This window comes from Lampris incognitus, chromosome 12 (genome assembly GCF_029633865.1).
Source record: "Lampris incognitus isolate fLamInc1 chromosome 12, fLamInc1.hap2, whole genome shotgun sequence".
Classification (NCBI taxonomy): Eukaryota; Metazoa; Chordata; class Actinopteri; order Lampriformes; family Lampridae; genus Lampris; species Lampris incognitus.
Genome location: NC_079222.1, coordinates 26,909,396 through 26,931,570, shown reverse-complemented (window position 1 = coordinate 26,931,570; position 22,175 = coordinate 26,909,396). Strand labels below are relative to the sequence as shown.

At 43.2% G+C, this 22,175-nt stretch overlaps 1 protein-coding gene across 1 annotated transcript; it reads right to left on the bottom strand.

Annotated features, from left to right (window-relative positions):
* Nucleotides 1–15,413: 15,413 nt before the first annotated feature.
* On the bottom strand, nucleotides 15,414–21,348 carry tescb (tescalcin b). The gene is made up of 10 exons (XM_056290430.1): nucleotides 21,337–21,348; nucleotides 20,104–20,167; nucleotides 18,788–18,871; nucleotides 17,646–17,715; nucleotides 17,433–17,513; nucleotides 16,828–16,967; nucleotides 16,595–16,656; nucleotides 15,864–15,971; nucleotides 15,717–15,764; nucleotides 15,414–15,491 (listed from the first exon to the last, which is right to left on the bottom strand). The coding sequence occupies exons 1-10, from the start codon at nucleotides 21,346–21,348 to the stop codon at nucleotides 15,414–15,416; spliced, it is 747 nt and encodes a 248-aa protein (XP_056146405.1).
* Between the last annotated feature and the right edge of the window lie 827 nt (nucleotides 21,349–22,175).

Here is a 22,175-nt window from a genome sequence, read left to right as displayed (position 1 = left end):
ACGCTTCAAAAAGACTGATCTCTCTCTGCCAGGGTTCCCGCAGCGTCGCTGACTACTCAGTTGAGTTCCGTACGCTATGGAACAACGAGTCCCTTCCAATGGTCTAAGCAAATCCATAAAGGACGAATTGGTTTCCTACCCCGAGCCTGGAGGGTTGGAGGAATTGGTTACCCTGGCCATTCGTGTGGACAACCGTGTCCGGGAGCGGAGGGGAGAGAGGACGCGCCGCTTTCCTGGTCACAACAACTTTCCACGGGCCACACCTCCAAACGCTGGGGGCCGAGCTCGCTCGACTGAGGCTGACGCCGCATCACCGAGAACAGCTGCTTGTATTGTGGTCAGCCTGGTCACTTTCTCGCCTCCTGCCCTCACCGTCCGTCAAACTAGCAGGCTCACGAGGGAGGGGGAGGATCCTTGTGAGCCCAACTGTCTGCCCTCTGTCTCCTCGTCCATGTACCCAGTTGCAAGCTACCATCAGTTTTAAAGGTCAGTCCACTAAACTTTTGGTGTGATGTTATAACCAGGCATTAAAATCACTCACCTTTCGGCGAAATTCGCCGTTTTGAATCCAAAATAGGTGACCTACGTGAATCGTGTAAATCCGATGAAAAAATTTTTTTGGGGGGGGGGGGGGTGTATGGACCGGACATGGAGTTATACACGAGAGCGCGGAGCCATGGTGAGATGGCCTATCGAATTCGAATTCGCCTTTGTCATTGTAAAAATATTCCCCCTACAAGCGTCACCAGTCTTCCCTGGGAAGGTAACGTTACCCGATTGGTTCGTGAAGTGCTCATGCAGCGAGTGCTTGTGCTGACCAAAGCGATTGATGGAGCAGCGCGCGGGGCTGAGGGAAGACGACTCTTTGGACTAACGTTAGCTGACTGATGCCTGCCTGACTGAATTTGGTGAGCGTTTCAATCATTTCAATATTTTCTGATGTATAACGTTACTCTGTTGACATAGCCTAGTCCTACATGATTTCTGGTAATCTATCACTAGCTAGAGATTTAATAAAGAATCCACGCGTCATCGACGCATACTTTAGCTATATTCCACACAGACAGGTGGAGAGATTTGCGTCTTGTGGAAAATTGTTAGCTAGCTAGTTAGTAGGGTAACGTTAGATAACGTTATCTTACACCATATACGCAGCAGACTAGGTTGTATAGCTAACGTTATCCCACAAAAAGAAACACGATGAACGTTAACTGTTGGCTAATTCTCAAAATCTCTAAAACCCATTTCAGGATATGTGGACTGAGGAACTTCACATTGTAGAATCTGAGTCAACAAATGTTAACAATATCATAATTTCACTGTCCTATGTGTATGTGTCACAGGACAGGCTTATATCAAAGAATTGGACTGTAACCGTCTATTTATGAGTGGCGCAAGCCTGGGGGCTCTCTAGTGCCTGGCTGTTCCAGGATCACGTTAAAGCGCAGGCGAGCGTAGCAAATTAATCGTATAAGTTTACATTGACAGAATTATGTTGAGTAATGTTAGTCAGTGGAAGGGACGTAATGTTACTTATTAACCTACTATATTGTAACTGTAAATACCGGATACCTTTTAATCTGAAATCCAACTATGTATGTAGGCCTAACGTTGTGTGTAAAACAATTTTCAATTTTACTCTGTGGGTTAGGGTAACGTTAGGCCTATAGTCTAAGTTACTTATCTGAACTTGTGAAACACTCGTTTACACATCTGATTTCAAGTGGACAGATATCTGCATAACATGTAACGTCAGATCCAAGTGTGAACAACCACCACTTATCAATTAAGCTAGACGTTAACCCTACTAACGTTAACATTGTTTTTCCAGAATGAGTGTGTTAGGAGAGAAAGATGCTCTTCTTGTAAAACAAGTGGATGCAGGCATCAAATGCAGCTGGAATTAGTCATGGCTTAAACTATAAGGGAAAATAAGAGTGAAAGAACAAGAGTTCTCATTCAATCTGTCAGATGTCTTCCGGAAGATCAATCAACAAGGATTTGCACGGTGCATTCTCTGCCAAAAAGATATAAACTACACCCATACACATGTTGTTAGTATTCCTATCTTGTTTTGCCACTATTACCCTATATTAAAGCTGCGCTCTTATGCATTTCATGAGAGAAGTTGTCAGTCTCGTTTCTTATATAGCGTAATGTGAACATATACATACTGTCTTGTAATTATGCTTGATTTTTCTCTCAAAGTGCACCAGATTGATGCATTTAACTATAAAATGTTCAAAATTTTCTTCTGGGGGACCATGCCCCCGGACCCTCTTAGAGGGTGGTATCCTTCTCACCTTTTTCACCCCTGACCCGTTTTCATGCCTGTATAACCCTGAGTCGAGCTTTATCTCTTAAAGGGGCAGTACAAAATTACATTTCACAGCAGGAAGAAAGATCGGTTCTTTACCACCCGGCTACACATGGATGACATCAAAGCTGTATGCCAGGAATGAGTGAAACATTGACTCGCTGATCCACCTCACCAGGATCTACAGCGATGACATCAGGACTGGACAAGTGCAGTCAAATTGTGCCAAAAAGAGGAAAGGTGGTGAGCACTGAAGGGGTTGAATTATAATTCAATTGGTAATTACCAGATAGTAGGATAACAGACATACAGTACAGTTACAAGTACCTGGGTATTCCACAGGCAAATGGAAACCATGAGGAGGCAGCAAGGAGGTCAGCTACAGCTAAATACCTCCAGTCCAGAGAGTGAGGCAGGTCCTGAGGAGCAAACTCAATGGGAAGAATAAGATCCAAGCCATCAAAAAGTATGCCCCACCAGTCATCAGATACCCAGCTGCAATAATAAGCTGGCCAAAGGAGGGTATAAAGGCCACAGGTATCCAGACAAGGAAACTCCTTACAATGCATGGAGGGTTCCACCTGAAGTCCAGCAGCTTGAGACTGTACAATAAGCAAAAAGATGGGGGCCGAGGTTAGTGAGTGTCAGGGCCACTATCCAGTATGGAACAAGGAATATCCATAAGTACATCAGAAAGAGGCCCCCCCAGGATGAACTGCTGAGTGCAGAGGAAGAAGAGGAGGTATCATGGAAGATCCAGCCCCTCCATGGGATGTACCATCAATAGATGGAAGACGTAGCTGATATTGAGAAATCCTACCAGTGGTTAGAAAAGGCTGGGCTGCAGGACAGCACAGAGGCTGTGATCATAGCAGCACAAGAACAGGCAGTCAAGACCAGATCGGTTGAGGCAGGGGTCAACCACACCAGACAAGACCCAAGATGCAGGCTGTGCAAAGATGCCCCTGAGACAGTCCAGCACTTAATAGCAGGGTGTAAAATGCTAGCTGGTAAAGTGTACACTGAAAAGCATAACTAAGTGGCTGGGATAGCGTACAGGCATATCTGTACTGACTGGAAGTCCCCAAGTCCGAATGAGAGACACCACCAATGGTGGTTGAGAATGGTAGAGCTAAGATCTTGTTGGACTTCAAGTTCCAGACTGACAAGCAGGTGCTGGCTAACCAACCAGTCATTGTCAAGTTAAGTCAAGTCAATTTTATTTGTATAACTCATTATCATAAATTACAAATTTGCCTCAGTGGGTCTTTTAGCAACACAACATCCTGTCCCTAGACCCTCGAATCAGGGAAGGAACAACTCCCTAAAAGAAATCCTTTAACAGGGAGAAAAAATAGAAAGAAACCTCAACAAGAGCAACAGAGGAGGGATTTCTCTCCCAAGACGGACAGAAGTGCAATGGATATTGTGTCTAATTTACAAAATACAACATTGAAAGAGGATAACAGAATTATAATGGAATTATAAAATATATGAAGAATATGATGAGGAGGATGCCAAGCAGTGTCCAGATGCCAGCCCAGACCCTGAGCCACACGATCAACATCACCATGTAGACCAAAAAATAAAAATAAAAACACATTAGCTGCACATCTGAGTGAGAGAAGGATATAGCATTGAAACAGGATAACAAAATTGTATGGCTTTATAAGATACATAAAAAAGAAAATGTAATGAGAGGGATGACAAGCAGTGTCCAGGTGGCGACCACCACCACCATGGAGACCTGGGAGGACAGACTGCACCCGCGCACTAGGGAGACTCACATCACACCATTCACACACACACACACACACACACACACACACACACACACACACACACACACACGAGAGAAAGGAGAAGACATCATTCAGAGAGAGAGAGAGAGAGAGAGAGAGAGAGAGAGAGAGAGAGAGAGAAGACATGTGAGAAAAGAAAACGGTTTGCAATTGCTCTCCACTATCATCATCGAAACACCAAATGAGGGCAAATCATTTTGCAGAATGGTGGTCCAGCCCTCCAGTAGAGTTCAGAGACTTGTAGAATCTAAGACAAGCAGCATTAAAGCTGTTCTGGAAGCTTGTGGTGGCCCAAAAAAAACTTACTATGACACTTTATGTTGGGTTGTCTTTTAATTTGTCACCTGTCTGTATAGGAATATAAAATGTTGGTGATATTTTTACTTGCCTTTATTTATTTATTAATTTATTTAGTATCTTTTACACCCTTTACTTATTTCAATCTCTAGAGGGCAGCATAGACCAAATAAAACTTAACACACTTACTACAGTTAATACAGGCTTGTAATGAATCTAGGCGTCAGTATAGCTGACAGATATTTAGATATGAAAACTATCATTTGGCATTTGCAAGAAATGAGTCTTACAGATTGGTGTGAAGTATAACGTGTAAGATTTATCTTGGGTTCAGCATCAACGCAACATGTAGGACTAGTCTCTCAGCTAGGTTTTCACAGTTATACCTGAGGTGGGAGTGCATTAGACAACAGTCTTTTCGAGATAAATTGCATTATCACTTCAAAAAAGATTGGTTTGTTAGTTTAGACTGGACAGGCGAGTGAAGGTATTTCATATGCTACAGTAGCCTGTCAATCACCATCTCATATTGGAGGACTCAAATTTGTCAAATTATTGTCGACATGCTCAAGCTGTATTGCAGCAGGAACAATGGCAATAGACTGAGTCTGAAATATGTGTGTTTACATGAAAACGTTAACAGGGCCACCTGTTATTTCCAATAAATTGCCCAGACACAGATCAACTTATTCTAATTGTAAAGATGTGTTGAAAGTTAAACTGACCCAACTGGGAATAATTGTCTTTTAATGTGTTCCCATCTTAATTTAAAATCTGTTTTTCTTCATCTGATGTGGCCAATTGATATGCATTGTATTTTAATAGCCCAGTTGATGCCTTCCTTTTTTCTTTTTTTTTTGGCAGTTTGTTCATTTGATTACTGACACCTTTATGATTATTCCAATGAAAAAGAAAATATATATTATATTAGTGACTATTTCTATTACTAAACCATACTAATGTATGTCCTATGAGAGCTTCTGTGAGGCAAGATGGCAAATAAACTCTTGAGAGGGACATTTGTTAAATAAATATGAAATTATCTATACTGTAGAAAAACAGTTGGAGTGTACACCAATCAGCCAAAATCATTAAAAACACATGCTTAATATTGTGTAGGTTCCTTTCATGCCACTAAAACAGCTCTGACCCGTCGAAACATGGACTCCACAAGACCTCTGAAGGTGTCCTGTGGTATCTGGCACAAAGATGTTAGCAGCAGATTCTTTAAGTCCTGTAAGTTGCAAGGTGGGGCCTGCATGGATTGGACTTGTTTTTCCAGCACATCTCAGAGATGCTCGATCAGATTGAGATCTGGTGAATTTAGAGGCCAAAGCAACACCTTGAACTCTCTCGCAGTGTGGCAGGGTACATTATCCTGCTGAAAGAGGCCACTGCCATCAGAGAATACTGTTGCAATGAAGGGGTGTACTCAGTTTGCAGCAATGTTTAGGTAGGTGGTACACGTCAAAGTAACATCTACATGAATGCCAGGGCCAAAGGTTTCCCAGGAGAACACTGCCCAGAGCATCACACTACTTCCACCAGCTTGCTTTCTCCCTGTAGTGCACCCTGATGCCATCTCTCCCCCAGGTAAACAATGCATATGCACCTGGCCATCCACATGATGCAAAAGAAAAAGTGATTCATCACACCAGGCGAACGTCTTCTATTGCTCCATGGTCCAGTTCTGATGCTCACGTGTCCATTGTAGGGCACTTTTGGCATTGGCCAGGGGTCATCATGGGAACTCTGACCGGTCTGCGGCTATGCAGCCCCATACACATGAAAGCTGTGATGCACTGTGTGTTCTGACGCCTGCCTACCATAGCCAGCATTAGTCATTTCTAAAATAGAGTTTTAAACGCTCTGTGTTGTTCTGATATTTTGAACGGATGACATTACGAAAGTAATTACTAAATTCTTTACAGAAAATTTCCGTGGAAGCAGATCAAAATCATTTTGCTTTATTTTTCCTGTAAATAATCGTTTAAATGTAGATATCTATGAACAAACTGGGATGCAGTACTTACAAAGTTGTTAGGTTTTTAAAAAAAATAGTAGATAAGTAACAGCCACATTGCCAAAGGGACAATGACCCAAGTAATAACACATTTGATAGTAAAGTATGACTAAACTTCCATTAAATAACTTTTTGTTTTTTATTTTCTTCTTTCCTGTTAGTCTAATTATAAAATGCAGTTAAACATTTGGCCTGTCATGACACCAATCTAATTAATGTCTTGATACATGCTCAATCTAATGAATATTGATTACACTCAATTATTTCCCCTTTCCCAAGAGAGGTACACATTATCAGCTGACTTCCAATTTCCAACTCATGGGGTCTTTAATTCTGCAAATTCGCCATTCTAAGTCCTCCATTCCTTCTGCTGTCAGGCTGTTAAATGCGGAGAGTAGTCATTTTAAATGAATGCTTTATTTTGTTTTAAACCACCATAGTTGGTTTATACCTTGTCTGTTTTACTCATGGCTTCTGGGCCCATACATTCACTGAATGTAGTGGTGGAATGTGACGTGCAATACATCCAATGATGATTGATTGATTGATTGAATGATTGATTGATTTATTCTTTTAACTTGTATGAATGTTTGTCCTTCGCCTGGTCCTTGTGTGAATCTGCATGCATGGCCACACGATGGTGCCAGTGTGCATCTCTTGCCATGTACTGATCTGTCTGTTGTCTCTGATATACTGCTGATTGCGCTTGTCTGTGAGTTGTGTATGGTCTGGGTAGATTGTGGAACTGAATTGCCCTTCTGGGATAAATAAAAGTTGTCTGAATCTGAATCTAAATATGAAAAATGCTGTGTGCAATGCATACAACCCTGTCATGGCAGGAGATTGTCATAGAATCAGAATCAGAATGAGAATACTTTATTCATCCCACAGGGGAAATTGAGTCCTATTACAGACACTCACGCTCTAGTACAGAAAAACAAAACTAACAAGATACAAGATAACAAGAAAATAGAAACAAATAGAAACAAGAAAAACAGAAACAAAATAGAAATAAAAGATTAAATAAGAAATATAAATAAGAGCAAATACATAAACATATGTCCACCATGCTGGTGCACAAAACACCCTATTTTTACTGCACTACTTCAGCACAAAGCAAACACCACAAACGAAATCCGACAGGGTAAAACAAGTGGAAGGGCCAGTCCAATGACCATTAACTCTGAGTGTCTGACACTCTGAAGGAGGAGTTGTAAAATTTGATGGCCACAGGCAGGAATGACCTCCTGTGGTGCTCTGTCGTGCATTTCAGCAGAATGAGTCTATTCCTAAAAATACACCTGTGCCCGACCAGCACGTCATGTAGTGGGTGGGAGACATTGTCCATGATGGCACATAACTTCAACAGCATCTTCCACCACCAGTTCACCCCCACAACGTCACCGGCCTTGCAGATCAGTTTATTGAACCTGTTTGCATCCGCTACCCTCAACCTGCTGCCCCGACACACAACAATAAACAGCAGAGCACTGGCCACCATAGACTCATACCACATTCTGAGTATTGTCTGGCAGTTTTTGAAGGACCTCAGTCGCCTATTCAAAAAGTAGAAATGGCTCTGTCCCTTCTTGTAGAGGGTGTCAGTGTTCTTAGCCCTGTCCAGTTTATTGTCTCTACACCCCCAGGATCTTGTAGTATTCCACAATGTCCACACTAACCCCCTGGATGGAAACAGGGGTCATTGGTGTCATGTCCCTCCCCAGATCAACAACCAGTTCCTTTGTCTTAAAGATGGTCCCGCTCACACCACGTGACAGTTTCCCACCACATCCCCATAGTTTCGATATGTTGCTTAGTGTGTACGAGGTGAATGATTTAATGGGCTATAACAGACATGGACCACATTCGGCCCTCGTCCTCGCTCAGTACAGCCTGCAGGTCAACTTCCAAATATCAATACATTGTTGGTTTCACAGGCGTTGGAAGCAAGCGGGCCATTTGACTACATTTGAACGGGAACCCAATTGTAATTATACTGTCCACTGATAGAGGGCGCTCCCTCAAAACACGTCTTGGTCTCAGCGGGCCTCTTCCGCAACGACGAGGAGAGACAAGAGCGGCAAAAAAAGAAAACTTGACCTAGAGAACCGTGTCTTCCAGGCATGATGGGAAACGGAATTATCTTTTTATGGAATTCAAAGGCAAACTTATGTGTTTACTGTGCCTGGAAACAAAATCAACCATGAAGGATTTCAACTTCAGTTGCCACTACAATACCACGCCCAAAGACAAATATGGCATGTACACCGGAGGTGGCAGAGCCGCTATCATCACTGACCTCAAAGGAGAGACACACAGGAGTCCTCTGTAAAGGTGTCTTATGCTGTTTCCCTTGAGCGTACTAAGGCAAAGAAGCCTTGTCAGATGGTGAAACAGTGAAGTTATGTGCAGTAGAGATGGCTAAAGCTTTTGGAGATGATAACAGGGCTAAGAACTTTGAAACAGTCTCCCTGTCCCGTCGCACAGTGACGCGAATAATTTTTGACATTCAAATTCAAGTTGAGGGAAAGCTAAAACAAGTCATGCATGACTGCAAGTACTTCTCCTTAGTGTTGGGTGAGAGTACACATGTGATGGATATTAACCAGCCTCTCATTTGCACAAGAGACACTGACAGTTCATTTGAAGGGCACGAGGAGTTATTGAAATTGGTGTCTTTGCATGATGCTACCAAGGGCAAGGATGGTTAAAAGTGTTGCAAGTGAACGTGGGGGCTTTGACAAGCTTTCAGCTGTTGTTACCGATGGCACACCATCAATGCGAGGAAGACACATTGGATTTAATGGGCTCCTCCAGCAGAGCGGCACTGACTGTCTAATATTATACTCCATCATACACAGGTGGGTAATGTTTTTGCTAGCTAACTATAATATATGGTTATGAATTTGGGTTTCTTTGTGAGAATTGTTATCATCGGCTAAATCATATTTCATTTTGAACTTACAGGAGGCCCTCTGTGCCAAGACAATGAACTTCAGCCATGTCATAGATTTAGTTACCAAGGTTACTTACTAGTCTCATTCGATGGGGGAACAGGTCTCTCAATCATAGGAAGTTTGTAGCCTTTTTGGATGACGTGAGTGCCTCTTATGGAGATTTACAGATGCACACTGAGATCAGATGGATGAGCTACGGGAAGTGCTTGGAGAGGTTATTTGCGCTGCGCACCGAAATCCCAGTGTTCTTGGAGGACAGCATTTGATGTGATATAAGTGCTTACTGCAGTAAACGCAGGAATACAGATTTTCTCTGCGACATGGCCTTCCTTGCGGATATTACCTCGCATCTTAATCACCTTAATATGCAGTTGCAGGGAAGAGGCCAAACAGTGTTGGATCTCTATGCACACATGAATGCATTTAAGTGTAAATTAGCCCTGTTCAAAGAAGGCTTTTCATCCGACCATCCAGATTTGGCACATTTTCCCGCCTTTGAAAAGATGCACAAAGATGTCCCTGAATGTGAGAAACCATTTCTCAAGTACAGAGCAGACATAGAAACACTGCAGCAGCAGTTCAAGGAACACCATCAAGATTTCCACGCCACGCAGCCACAAATTGCGTTATTCACTGACCCCCCCTCTCTGCTGCTGTCAGTGAGCAACCCCCAGAAGTTGCAGCTTGAACTTTGCGAACTAAGGTCAGACCCCTTTGTTCAAGCAAAGCGCAACGAGAGAGGAATTTCATTTTGGAGACTACTACCTGAGTCCCGCTTTCCACTCTTCAGGGATTTTGCATTCTCAATGGCCAACATGTTTGGGAGCACTCATCTTCAAGAGCAGCTTCACAACAATGAAACATATCAAGTCAAAAGAGAGAAACAGGCTGACAGATGAAACTCTGTGCCAGCTCATGCAAATTGGATGCACAAACATTGACATTGACATTCAGTATATTGTACACCAGCAGGAGAGGCCACAAGTATCTCATTAAGACAGAACTTTATACTGATCCACCTGTGGGTGAGTTTCAATGGCTTTCAATGGCTTCATCAGTGTATGAATGATTGTGTGAACGGGTGAATGTGAGGCAAACATTGTAAAACAGCACTTTGAGTAGTCAGTAGACTAGAAAAGCACTAAATAAAATGCGGCCCATTCACCATTTTACCATTTTGAGCTACATGCATGTTTATTTTAAACATGTCGTGGAGTGGGAGGGCAGAGTAGAAATGCACTACAAACATGAATATTAGTTGTTGCACTTCGTGTGAATGTTAACTTTTGTACCATTATTGAATGATGAGTTTTGAGACCCCATTGCACTGAAGTAATGGTATATAACTCAGGCATGTGGACGTTTTGTTTCTGTCTTAAGCTCATTTAATAGAAACGTTGGTATAATAAACTTTGATAACCGGCATATATTTTATTGGTTAATGGAATGATGGGGTTACTGTATCCCACTGGTGGAAGTGCACGGTCAAAATCTGGCCCTCTGGTAGTGAGGATACATTTTTTGTGGCCCTCTCTATCATCAAAGTTGCCCATCCCTGGTCTATAGCGTCACATCTCATGATATCATATCATGCACATTATACGCTATTAATCATAAAAATATAAAACTTGGTTTCAATACATGACTAAATATCGCTTATTATTGATGTTTTAAGGTAATTAATGTTCAGAATCAAATTCAGAATCAGAATCACCTTTATTGGCCAGGTACATTTGCACATACAGGAATTTGACTCAGGTTTAGTTGCTCTCAATGTACAAGGGCAGAATAACTACACAGCAATCTTCAGGAAAATATGCAAGGAATGGCTGTATACAGGCGAAACCGTTTCTGTGAGCTGTAAACATGATACAAATAGTGCAAAGAAGTGAAAAGTGCAAGGAGTGCTGAGATAAATATTATACGGTAAAACAAAACAAAACAAAGTGTAAGTATCCATATATATGTGTGTGCACCAAGACAGAATTTCTGTTACTAAGGACCTTGATATTTAGGGCGTGTTCACACCTCCTGACGTTCAGACTTTTTCAGTTTGATCCAAACCAAAATGACAGGTGTGAAACCTCCCCTGAACCATGGTCGGGACAGAACAGCCAAACCTTGGTCCGACGAAAAGAGGTGATCTCAGCCCGGATCAAACTGAACCATGTTTAGTGTGTTTCTCGTATGAAAACTTTTTGGATAATTTGAACTTTCGGACCGATTATAGGAAGTTCGGGCAGGCTAACCAGAAAAAGGAAAAATGAGTGGTAGCACACTGGGAGAGGAGGAGACCAAGTTTTTAATTGAAGTACGATGACTCATAAAATCAATTTCCGCTCAGCGAGGACATTCATTTGGCGAATTCGAGCTCGTCTCCAGTATCGCGCTTGAAGTAGGTGCTTCAACAGCGTAGCGACCGGAGGAGCCGGTCACTCTGACTGTCGACGGTTTTGCGTGGGCAAGCGCAGGGGCTCATGGGACTGTTAATGTTCAAGTTGGGATTGTTGTTGATTGTGTTATATTTTGCCTGTGTTCTGTTCATGTTGGAATGTGTTGTTGTTTGGGGATTTGACTCGGACTGGCTAGAGGACTGTTTACTGACTGACTGACCTTGAGACTGACTTACTGACGTCGCCGGTTGCGACCCTGTGATGGAAATCATTGTGTTGTTGTCTATTTATTTGTAAATAAAAGGGCATTGCCATAAAATCGAAAATCTCTGCTTCTGTCTTGCGTTCTTCCACGAAAGCTCACCACATTGATATTGGAAGTGGGATTGGGCTGAGGAATGGAGAGGGAGATCCAGAGACTTGAACAGGACGTGCTTGGAAAACCTGGCGTGGCAAAAGACAGAGCTCGCCAGAGATGGACGTTTTCCAGCCCACCCTGATGGCTCCAGTGCACTGCGGCCCACCGCCCCCTTGAGGCCAGGAGGGCTGCTGCACAAAGAACATTAGCCAAGCTGCTCAAGTTCAACGGGATGACACAGCTAGAGCCGTACCTCTTTCAAGTCCAATTAGGGGCGTGGCACAGTGGATGGAGCAATGAAGAAGCTGCCAATAACCTGGCCCTGGTGTTGTAGGGAAAGGCTTTGCAGCTGCTCCTTGACCTAGCCGTGACCATGGTGCTGGAAAGACGATTCGTTCAACGATTCTTCACTGACCAGAGCAGGGAGCGGCTAACCAGCTGCCACTGCCAAGAAGGAGAAAGCCTGGGCACCTTCGCCGCAGATGTGCAGCTGCACATCTGACATGGTTACCCGCAGTTCAACGCAGCCGCCCAAGAGACGCTGGCCATCCACGCTTTCCTGCAGGGGCTCATGCCGGAACATGTCTCGCCATGCCCCAATCCCTCAGCGAGGCTCTCTGTGAAGCTGAACAGGCCGAGGTGGTACTCTCCACGTGGCTTACCCAGTCGAAGGCCCCCACTCTCCTACCACATGCCAGGTTGGCTGACTACCATGAAGAGGAGGAGACAGAAGAAATCTACCAAGTTCAGCCTCCACCACAGCAGTCTCAGGGATGGCCTCCAACAGCCAGGCGACATCGACCCCAGACGACCGACCGCTGTTACCAGTGTGATGAGCCTGGTCACATAGTCCACAACTGCCCAATACCAGCACCGAAAGCCTGAGTCACCCGACCAGCAGGGAAACGGTGGCAGAGTGGCCTAGTGAGGGGACCACCACTCCAGTCTCCAGTCCCCCCCCCCCAACACACACACACACCTTCAAGGCAGATGCACATTGGTTGGCCAACTAGGTCACACCAAAGGATTGTATTTGAACTACCAACTCGATGGTTGACCCTGCCGGGCCCTGGTAGACATGGGTCTACCATTTCCGTGGTGCAACCTGGCATTCTCCCAGGTACCACCGGCCCTCTCTCAGTGGCATGGTCACCAACCATCACCTAGCTGATGACGGTGACAGGAAAAAAGGCTGGCATGAGAGGGAAAAGTCACTGCGAGTCTGGGCTGGAGACCAGGACCTGGCGCACTAGTTATGGCTCACCAACATTCAAGACCTATGCATCATTGGCCTGGACCTGCTGACCCACTGGGGAGCCTGTGTTAACGAGCTGGGGGCAACCATCACCCTCGGCATGAAGACCGTGGCGCTCCAGTCCGGTCAGGGGAAGAACATGCCCAAAGACCAATGAGCCAGCCACTAAGAAGCCGCTGCCCAGCAGGCACAGAGCCCCTGTGCGGCACTGGAGTGCCACTACTGCCAGCGGCAAGAGGAACAGGGCCAGATGATGCCGACAGTGGACAGACGTGTCAGTGCTGGGGCCTGAGGTAAAGGCCTACCGCTCTCAATGGGACAACTTCGAGCTCCACGATGGGTTGGCGAACTGAAGGTGGTAAGTTCCCAGACGAAGGAATGATATCCTGCAGCTATTGGTGTCCTGTGTGCTCCATCCCCAGGTTCTCCAGGCTCTGTGAGGGTGAGGCACTACGGGAATGCCAAGACCCTCCACTGCCTCAGGGGTTGGTTCGATTGGCCTGGCTGTCAATGAGATGTGGAGCTACATGTGCACTGCTGTGACTTCTTCACATCCCACACAGGACCAACCCAGCACGCCCATGCCCCACTGCTGCAGTACTTGGTGTAGGGAGCCCCGCCCAAGCCTGAGATTGCTGGGGGGCAAGAAATGGACTACTTCTGAAGACTGAGGGACCGCCTGCAGGTGGTCCACGACTACACCCGCCGGCCCCAGGCCAATTCCGGAGCACGGCAGAAGAGGTCCTATGACACACAGTGCCTTGGTCAGGCCTTTGTGCAAGGGGACAAGGTATGGGTGTATTGTCCCATTCACAAGAAGGGGATTTGCCCCAAGCTTCCAGCCATTTGCAGGAACCTGGCGTGGTCATGGGCTGTCTGTCTGAGGTGGTGTACTGGGTGCACATGCCCGACTGAGAGCACATGGTGGTGCTGCACCAGGAAAGACTCTCCCCATATTGCCCCCTTGTTCCACCTGCTATTGGGGAGGGGGGCGATAGCAACACCCCATGCACCGATCAGTGTGACTCTCTTCCAGTTGCGCTTCCTATGAGCCCCAGGCGGTCTCTACACCAGTGACGGCTCCCCGGGTATTTGAGGGACGATGTGTTGGGTGATGGGGTCGGTGAGGTTGATTGACCCCTCAGATTGGGCTATGTAGTGACCGGAGGAGCTGGTTGCTCTGACTGTTGAAGGTTCTGCGCTGGGGAAGCGCAGGGGCTCATGGGACTGTTAATGTTCAAGTTGGGATTGTTGTTAACTGTGTTATATTTTTGCTTGTTCATGTTGGGATGTGTTGTTGTTTGGGTGTTTGACTCGGACTGAGTAGAGGACTTTTTACTGACTGACTGACCTTGGGACCTTGACTTAGACTGGCGGCACCAGTTGTGACCTTGGTGGGGGGTGGGGGGGTCATTGTGTTGTTGTCTGTTCAATTGTAAATAAAAGGGCATTCCTGGGGCTATGCGGTGTATGGGGCACGGGGCTTGCCATTAAATGGAAATCTCTGCTTCTGTCAACCGTTCTTCCATGCAAGCTCACCACAATATCAAGTATAGGGAGACGTAGGTGATGATGACAGGACGTAGGTATGTCATGTAAAGTTCTTTAGTGCGCTCGAATAATATCAATGTAAAAAAAAAACTAACCGGATGAAATGCATACAACGTAACAAAAACATGAACTTTGGTTCGGACTTTCAGGTGTGAAAAGGCCCTTAGTTATTGTTTGTTAAAACAATGACAGATTTTCAAATAAAATCAGTGATTGTATTCTATTGTACACAATGGTGCATATGGAGGTTATCGTGCTGATTTAAATCCAGAGATTTAAAAATACACAATTTTAGAAACCTGTGTATTTGCATAGTTATCTAAATAATGTAGGTCTTCATCCAAAAAGACATTTGGGCAACTAGAGAGAAATATATCATAATACCAGGCAAAGGCAAAGGTAATCATATATGCGTTAAGGATGTCCACTCAAAAGCAATGCATTTATTAATTTGTAGGCCTCACTTGCACAGGTTTGTCGTGTCCATATTCAAAAAGCGAATGTTCATTCTTGATTCAATCTCAAACTCCTCAAGTAACTGGAAAGAAGGTGTGTTTCATTTGTGATTAAACCATATTGCTGATCGTTTTACAAGCTTTAAAGGTGAAAATGTTTGCTTCTGATTTGAAGGTTTGCCCATCAAAATCAAAATGGGTCAAAATACAATGACAATAATTCATACAAAATTCAGTACAAGTAAAATTACATCTTGATAAGGAAATGGGGAAAAAAAGTCGTCACTATATATAAGAAGTTTACTAACCTTAAGGAAATGATCAAATGTGATTCCTTCATAAATTTCATCAGGTTCCTGGGAGAAAAAGGAAATCATTGGTATTACTTTGACAGACCCCCCCCCCCCAAAAAAAACAAATGAAACAAAAAATTGTCGTTGGGATATCTGCCATACCATGTGACCCATTGAAATACTGGCCACCTCCAACATGGCTGCATCAGCAATGCCTTTAGCTGTTTCTTTTCCTAGTGCCCCACTGTGAGACAATAATTCTTCTACCACCTGGCAAGGTGTGAGAGAAAATGGAAAGACAACAAAATTATCATCAGTGACGGAGCAGTGAAACCTGACTTTGCAATGAACAGACTAAAATTGCCTGGAGAAATCCTGGAGAAAACTCATTGATTGGCTGGAGAAAAGTCTAGAGAAAACTAACTGAAGGACATATACGTATGTTTCATCACTCATCTAAGTGACCTCTTCAGTCTAAACTGACTGCAGGTATCCCCACCCCTTATAAACAACACAGCTGCATGCCGACCAAAACCAACAACCAGTTTCATATGCAAATATGGGTGTGACCATTAAAAGAGTTTCAAGGCCATGTGTGCTGTTCACAGAGGATTTGGGAATGTTTGCAATCATAGCATTATAAGATGATGACAGATGTACTCTTAGCCCCCCCCCCCTTAGTTCCGGGGTGGTCGTTCGGTCGTTCCCTCTTCACATAGATGGCTCTGTAACTGAGGGACAGTTTCCCTTTCGTTCATAAGCTACCATTTATGTATACATGAGCAAGGCATTAAACAACATTGTTTAATTGGAGCTACTCAACCTCCAGAGATGTGGGGTTAGTCACATACATAGTGCATTCCATTCCAAAAACAATCTGTGCAGAAACTTACATGTCTATATTCCTCCAAGGTTATTGTTCCATCATTATCTGTGTCATGCATGTTGAATAGGACTGTAGGGGAAATGAGGAACTGTTACACACAAGCATCTCTTAGTGACTGTATGAGAATATTGACATCAACTTTCCATAGTTGTTTCCTGAAAACATTTTCAAATATTTTATGTGACCAAAAGAACATTTCTTGTGTTAAAAATTGTCCAAATAAATTGTCTGAAGACACACATCTCAATTTCTCCTTTCTGACATTCTCTCGCTGTTCCTCTGTCATATGCTGTGACGGGGGTCTGAAATAGGACATGACCACCAGGAACTCCTCAAAGCCAATCTCCTGGACAGTCCCCTCTGCGTTCTGTTGAAAGTTTCTTTACAAACATGCAATTATCATATAATCAGAAACCCAACATACAATCACTTAGTAATAATTTAATATGTATGTACGTATGTACGTATGTACGTATGTACGTATGTATGTATGTATGTATGTATGTATGTATGTATGTATGTATGTAATATATAATATATAATAAAATATCTTAATCTTAATATGCATAATATTAATACATATATAGTAACATATATTATAAGTAATAATATAAGTATTAATATCTTAATATTTATATATTAATAATTAATATTAATATCTTAATATTAATCTTAATATGTAGTGCAGACAATAATGTTTATTCATCTACCAAAGCTACTATATAGAGAATACTTTCTGTATATAAATTGTAGTCTAATATGTCTTCATAGTAAACATTTTCCATTAAGTTCAATTTTTTTATCCAAATACTATTGTACTTGGATACTATTAAAAGTTTCACTACCTTCTGTCAAAGAAGGCCTCTATGATTTGGGTACGGATGGGGTTGCATGCCAGATCTGGAATTGTGTTGAAATCCTCTCTCCTTAATGAATTCAAAAATATATTTTAAAGAGTATTATTGCTAATCATGGCATCATATATGCTTTGTAAAGATACAGTTCAAACCCAAAACATGTAGGGCAGGTTATTGTGTTACTGGAAACCAAGTACTTACAGCAGAGTCTCTTCGTTGTGGCTCAGCTGCTTGAATCGTTTGTGTAGGATACCGATCTGTTCAAGGGAAACTAAGAATGGAGAGCAGCAACTCTTATAATACAGCCAGGTGGCTTAAATTGCCAAAAACAAAAACAAAAAATTCCCCATCCTCTTTCATTTAACCCTGTGTAAACAGGAATTAAATTACTTCATGAATATCAGCACACACATCTAAAATGCATATACACACAGGAAGCACAGAAATCACAACAAAATTCAAACATGCCCAAGTAAGAAGCCTGCCAAAAATCATGACTGTGAGGTCATTCTCATTTCAGTGAGGGTAAAAGTGCTTTTTGCTGAAAATCTAATTATGCTTGCTCTATAAAACAAAACCAAAGCAATGGGAAAGTTGTTGCACTGGCAAGTTGTGCATCTAAGGCAGATTATTTACATTATTTACACTCATGTAGTTATGTATTGCATTCATATTTCTGTAATAAGCTCTTGGTTTCAACCCAAACCTCTTATTACACCATCTTTACCATTTGCAAAGCATGGTAAAAAAAAAAAAAAGGCCATCTTGGGCAAGGAACATTAGAACAACATGAATATGTGGAGGTAGACTGGAGGGAGCAGACTTGTTTGTCTCATGCTCTCAGCCCTTTTGCTCTAGGTTACATAGTATCTGATCTATTATTAATGGTGAATTACTCTGTTAACTTACGTAAGACACCAGGTAGGGTTGTTATCGTTCACTCAACGTGGTGTGTGAATTATTCATTGCTGGTGCACCAAAGGACAGCTTTGTTGGAGCGGTGTTTGACATGTGTTATAACCTATAAAATGGGACCTTCAAGGTCGATAACTATGTTAAGATTGTGATGCTGATTTGGTTCTGGCACTATTGGAAAGTACAGTTTCTCTCTTAATCGTGGATAACAACTTGGTGGCACTACAGTGGCACACATGCTTAATTTCCCATAATGTATTGTTGATGTGAAACTGAATCACTCTGTTGATTAAAAAAATCGCTCAGCCACAAGTAGACATCATAAATAAGCATGGTGCATGTCCTAAACGTTGCTACCCAAAATGAGATACATTATGCCACTGCTGTGTCACTGCAAAGAAGCACGGTAATGATGCATGCCTACTCACATCCTGTCTTTTCTGATAGATCAAGATACGCGGGTCCACCTGCCATTGAATGTAATGCTCCCATAATTCCTATTATCTTGTTCCCTGTCCAGTCCCAGACGCAATACACCAACAAGAGACAGCGACAAGGTGAAATTTAAATTGGATTGATGCTGGTTCAGAGGGTTAAGTACCAGCAACATGAATCTCCAGCCCCCCCCCTTTTTTCCAGAGCTTTGTACACCGTTTATTTTTTTTTTGTCTTACTTAAGTAACATGCTCATCCTCTGAAGCTTCTTCCGCAACTCCTTCTGTGACGACGCCACAACAAGCCGTACTTAGCCTATGCTTGCATTTTTAATGCCAACCAGGGACGGCGCTAGGCTATCGGCAGAGGGGGCAAAGTGTTTTCGGGGGGCCCTTCTGATAGTCGTTTTAAAATTCACAACTGTAAAATAGCTGATATATCCTTTTTATGAACACAAATTGTCACATATTGAGACAAGCAAGCCTATATCCAAGAAAGCATACAGGGAAGCCACTTTATCAGACAACGCTGCTCGGAAGAATCAATCAATCATGTCAATCAAGCTGCATTTTCTATCGTGCTTTTCTAGCTGCAACAGCCACTTAAAAAGAAAACAGGTTGACAGTCGTCTACAAATAATCCATGGTAGCTATTGTACCGTAGATTATACCCAGGGGATGCTACACATAGTCTGTATGATTTACCGAAGATACTTAAACAGGATATGCCATTACAGCCTATTTATAGTACATTAGCTAATGATCAATAACATCTCTTAATTTCTGGCATCTATTCTTAACCCATTGGCAGGCTGTACTGAAGATCACATGCAGAACACCATGGATTTTGTGGATAAGGTGAGGGACATAATTATGGAGGCGGATGAAACGAGGTCTCTTATGATGTTATGCCCCTCTTCATGTGCATTCCTGTTGCTGAAGCAGTGGAGGTAGTCCATATGAAATTACAGACGGTCCCGAAAATTCCCGCAGCTGTTTTGTTACTAATCTTGGTGGTCTGTCAGCTAGTCTTAAGCAGGCTGCAAGGAATCTTGGGGTAATATTCGATGTGGACGATACATGGGTTAAAATTGAATCTCAGGGTGTACCACATTTCACTGACTACATTAACTCTGTGGACAATCACATCAAGTTCACCAGGATGTGAAAAATGACAGGTTGCAATTGGGGATGGGGGACATTTAAAAGATGATGTTTACCATAAACAACCACATACTGATCAGTACTTAAGGGTTGACTCATCATCCACTGGAGCACAAACTAAGAGTCATCAGGACACTGTACCTGACAGCTGACGATGTCCTCACCGACACAGCGGCCGGGGAAGGTCAGAAATCCCACATTGAACAGGCCCTGGTTAAGTGTGGTTATCCTAAATGGGCGTATGTCAAAGCCAGGAAGACGCCCAAACAGCGCACCAGCCAGTCAAAGAGAGGAGGACCACAACAGCTGCCTAAGTGTCAATCAGTGGTGATTCCATATTTAGCGGGAGTTTGAGAGCAGTTGAGACACGTATTTTCCAAACAGCACTTCTCGGGTGCGTTTACACCTCCAAAACAGGCTGCACCAGTCCCCCGGCACAAACAGAGCAATACAGTGTACAGTGTCAAGTGCCAGGAGGATTGCCCTGACTTGTACATTGGGGAAACCAAACAGACTCTGAGGGAGTGGATGGCACAACACAGAAGAGCCAACACATCAGGCCAGGACTCTTTGGTCTACACCAGCCTACAGGACAGTGGCCACTCTTTCAAGGATGAGGATGTGCACATCGTAGATAGAGAGGAACACTGGTTTGAACGGGGAGTCAAAGAGGCCATCTATGTGAAGAGGGAACGACCATCCCTGAATCAAGGAGGGGCCTAAGAGGTCATCTGTCACCATCTCACAGCGTTGTGATATTGCAGCTATTCCCCCATCCTCTGTGAATAACACCTGTGTCCATTGTAACTCTAATTAATGTTCACAACATTTGCATATGAAATCGATCACTGGTTTCGGTTGTTATGCAAGTGTGCTGTTTATAAGGTTGGAGATACCTGCAGTCAGCTGGGACCAGTGAAGTCATTTAGATGAATGATGAAACATTTCTCCCACTAAACTCTGTGTCCATATGAACCAGTTCAACTTTCTGAGATTTCCTTACCTGCATTATTGAGCATGCATCAAGACATGTAGACATAAATGCTGTTTTAAGCAATAAATGCTTGATAATGCTGATTTAAATGCAGAAAGTAAACTATTTTGTCTGCCTAAATACAGTGTGTTTCTGTGTGTGTGTGTGTGTGTGTGTGTGTGTGTGTGTGTGTGTGTGTGTGTGTGTGTGTGTGTGTGTGTGTGTGTGTGTTGGGAGACATACCCACCCATTCACACACACATTCATACACTGATGGCGGAGGCTGCCATGCAAGGTGCCAAGCAGTTAGGGGTTCAGTGTCTTGCTCAAGGACACTTCAAGATGCTCTCCGCAGGAGCTGGGGATCAAATCAGCGACCTTTCGATAACTAGACGACTTGCTGTACCTCCTGAGCCATGCCGCCTGTGTGGGTGTGTGTGTGTGTGTGTGTGTGTGTGTGTGTGTGTGTGTGTGTGTGTGTGTGTGTGTGTGTGTGTGTGTGTGTGTGTGTGTGTGTGTGTGTGTGTGTGAAGTTTCTGTCGTTTATTTTTTTTTCCTGACAAGGTTTTTTTCTCTGTGGAGTTTTTCTTCATCCAAATGAAGGGTTAAGAAGAGGGGTGTCATACATTGACGGAATGTAATTGTGATTAGAAAGCTCTTTGGGACTAAACTGTGATTTAGGGCTATACAAATAAATTTGACTTGACTTGATTAAAGGAATAAAAGAGGCATATTCAATGTGTGGTCTGTTTTAGACTATGCTTCCCAGTTTGAACATAATTATTGGTTAAAATTGTAATACAACCTTAGACCACGTGGGGGTAGCATTTTATTGCGTCTTACCCTGCCATAGTACTTTTGGGCTTGTACTTTGCCAGAGAAGGGAGGTCGTATCATGTAATTTCATGGTTCATGAAGGATTGATGGTATGCAGTATTCATGTTAAATAATTGTCAATGATTGTGTGCGCGTGAGAATGTATTTCTGTGCATGTATGCATGCATTTACAGGTATGATTTTTATGTTTGTTTGTTTTTTTGTGGATAAATTATTGATAACCAGCGGCAGTTAATGTCATTATGTGCAGCTTTGTTCAGTGCATTGCTAATCATGGATTAATCCCAGTCGCAAGGAAATCCTTTTGGAAATACTTAAAGCAGCACTATATATAGGTAGCTTATTTGCTTTAACATTTCATCGTTGAATTAATTTTGCATGTAGCGTGGTGACTATGGGATAATGACT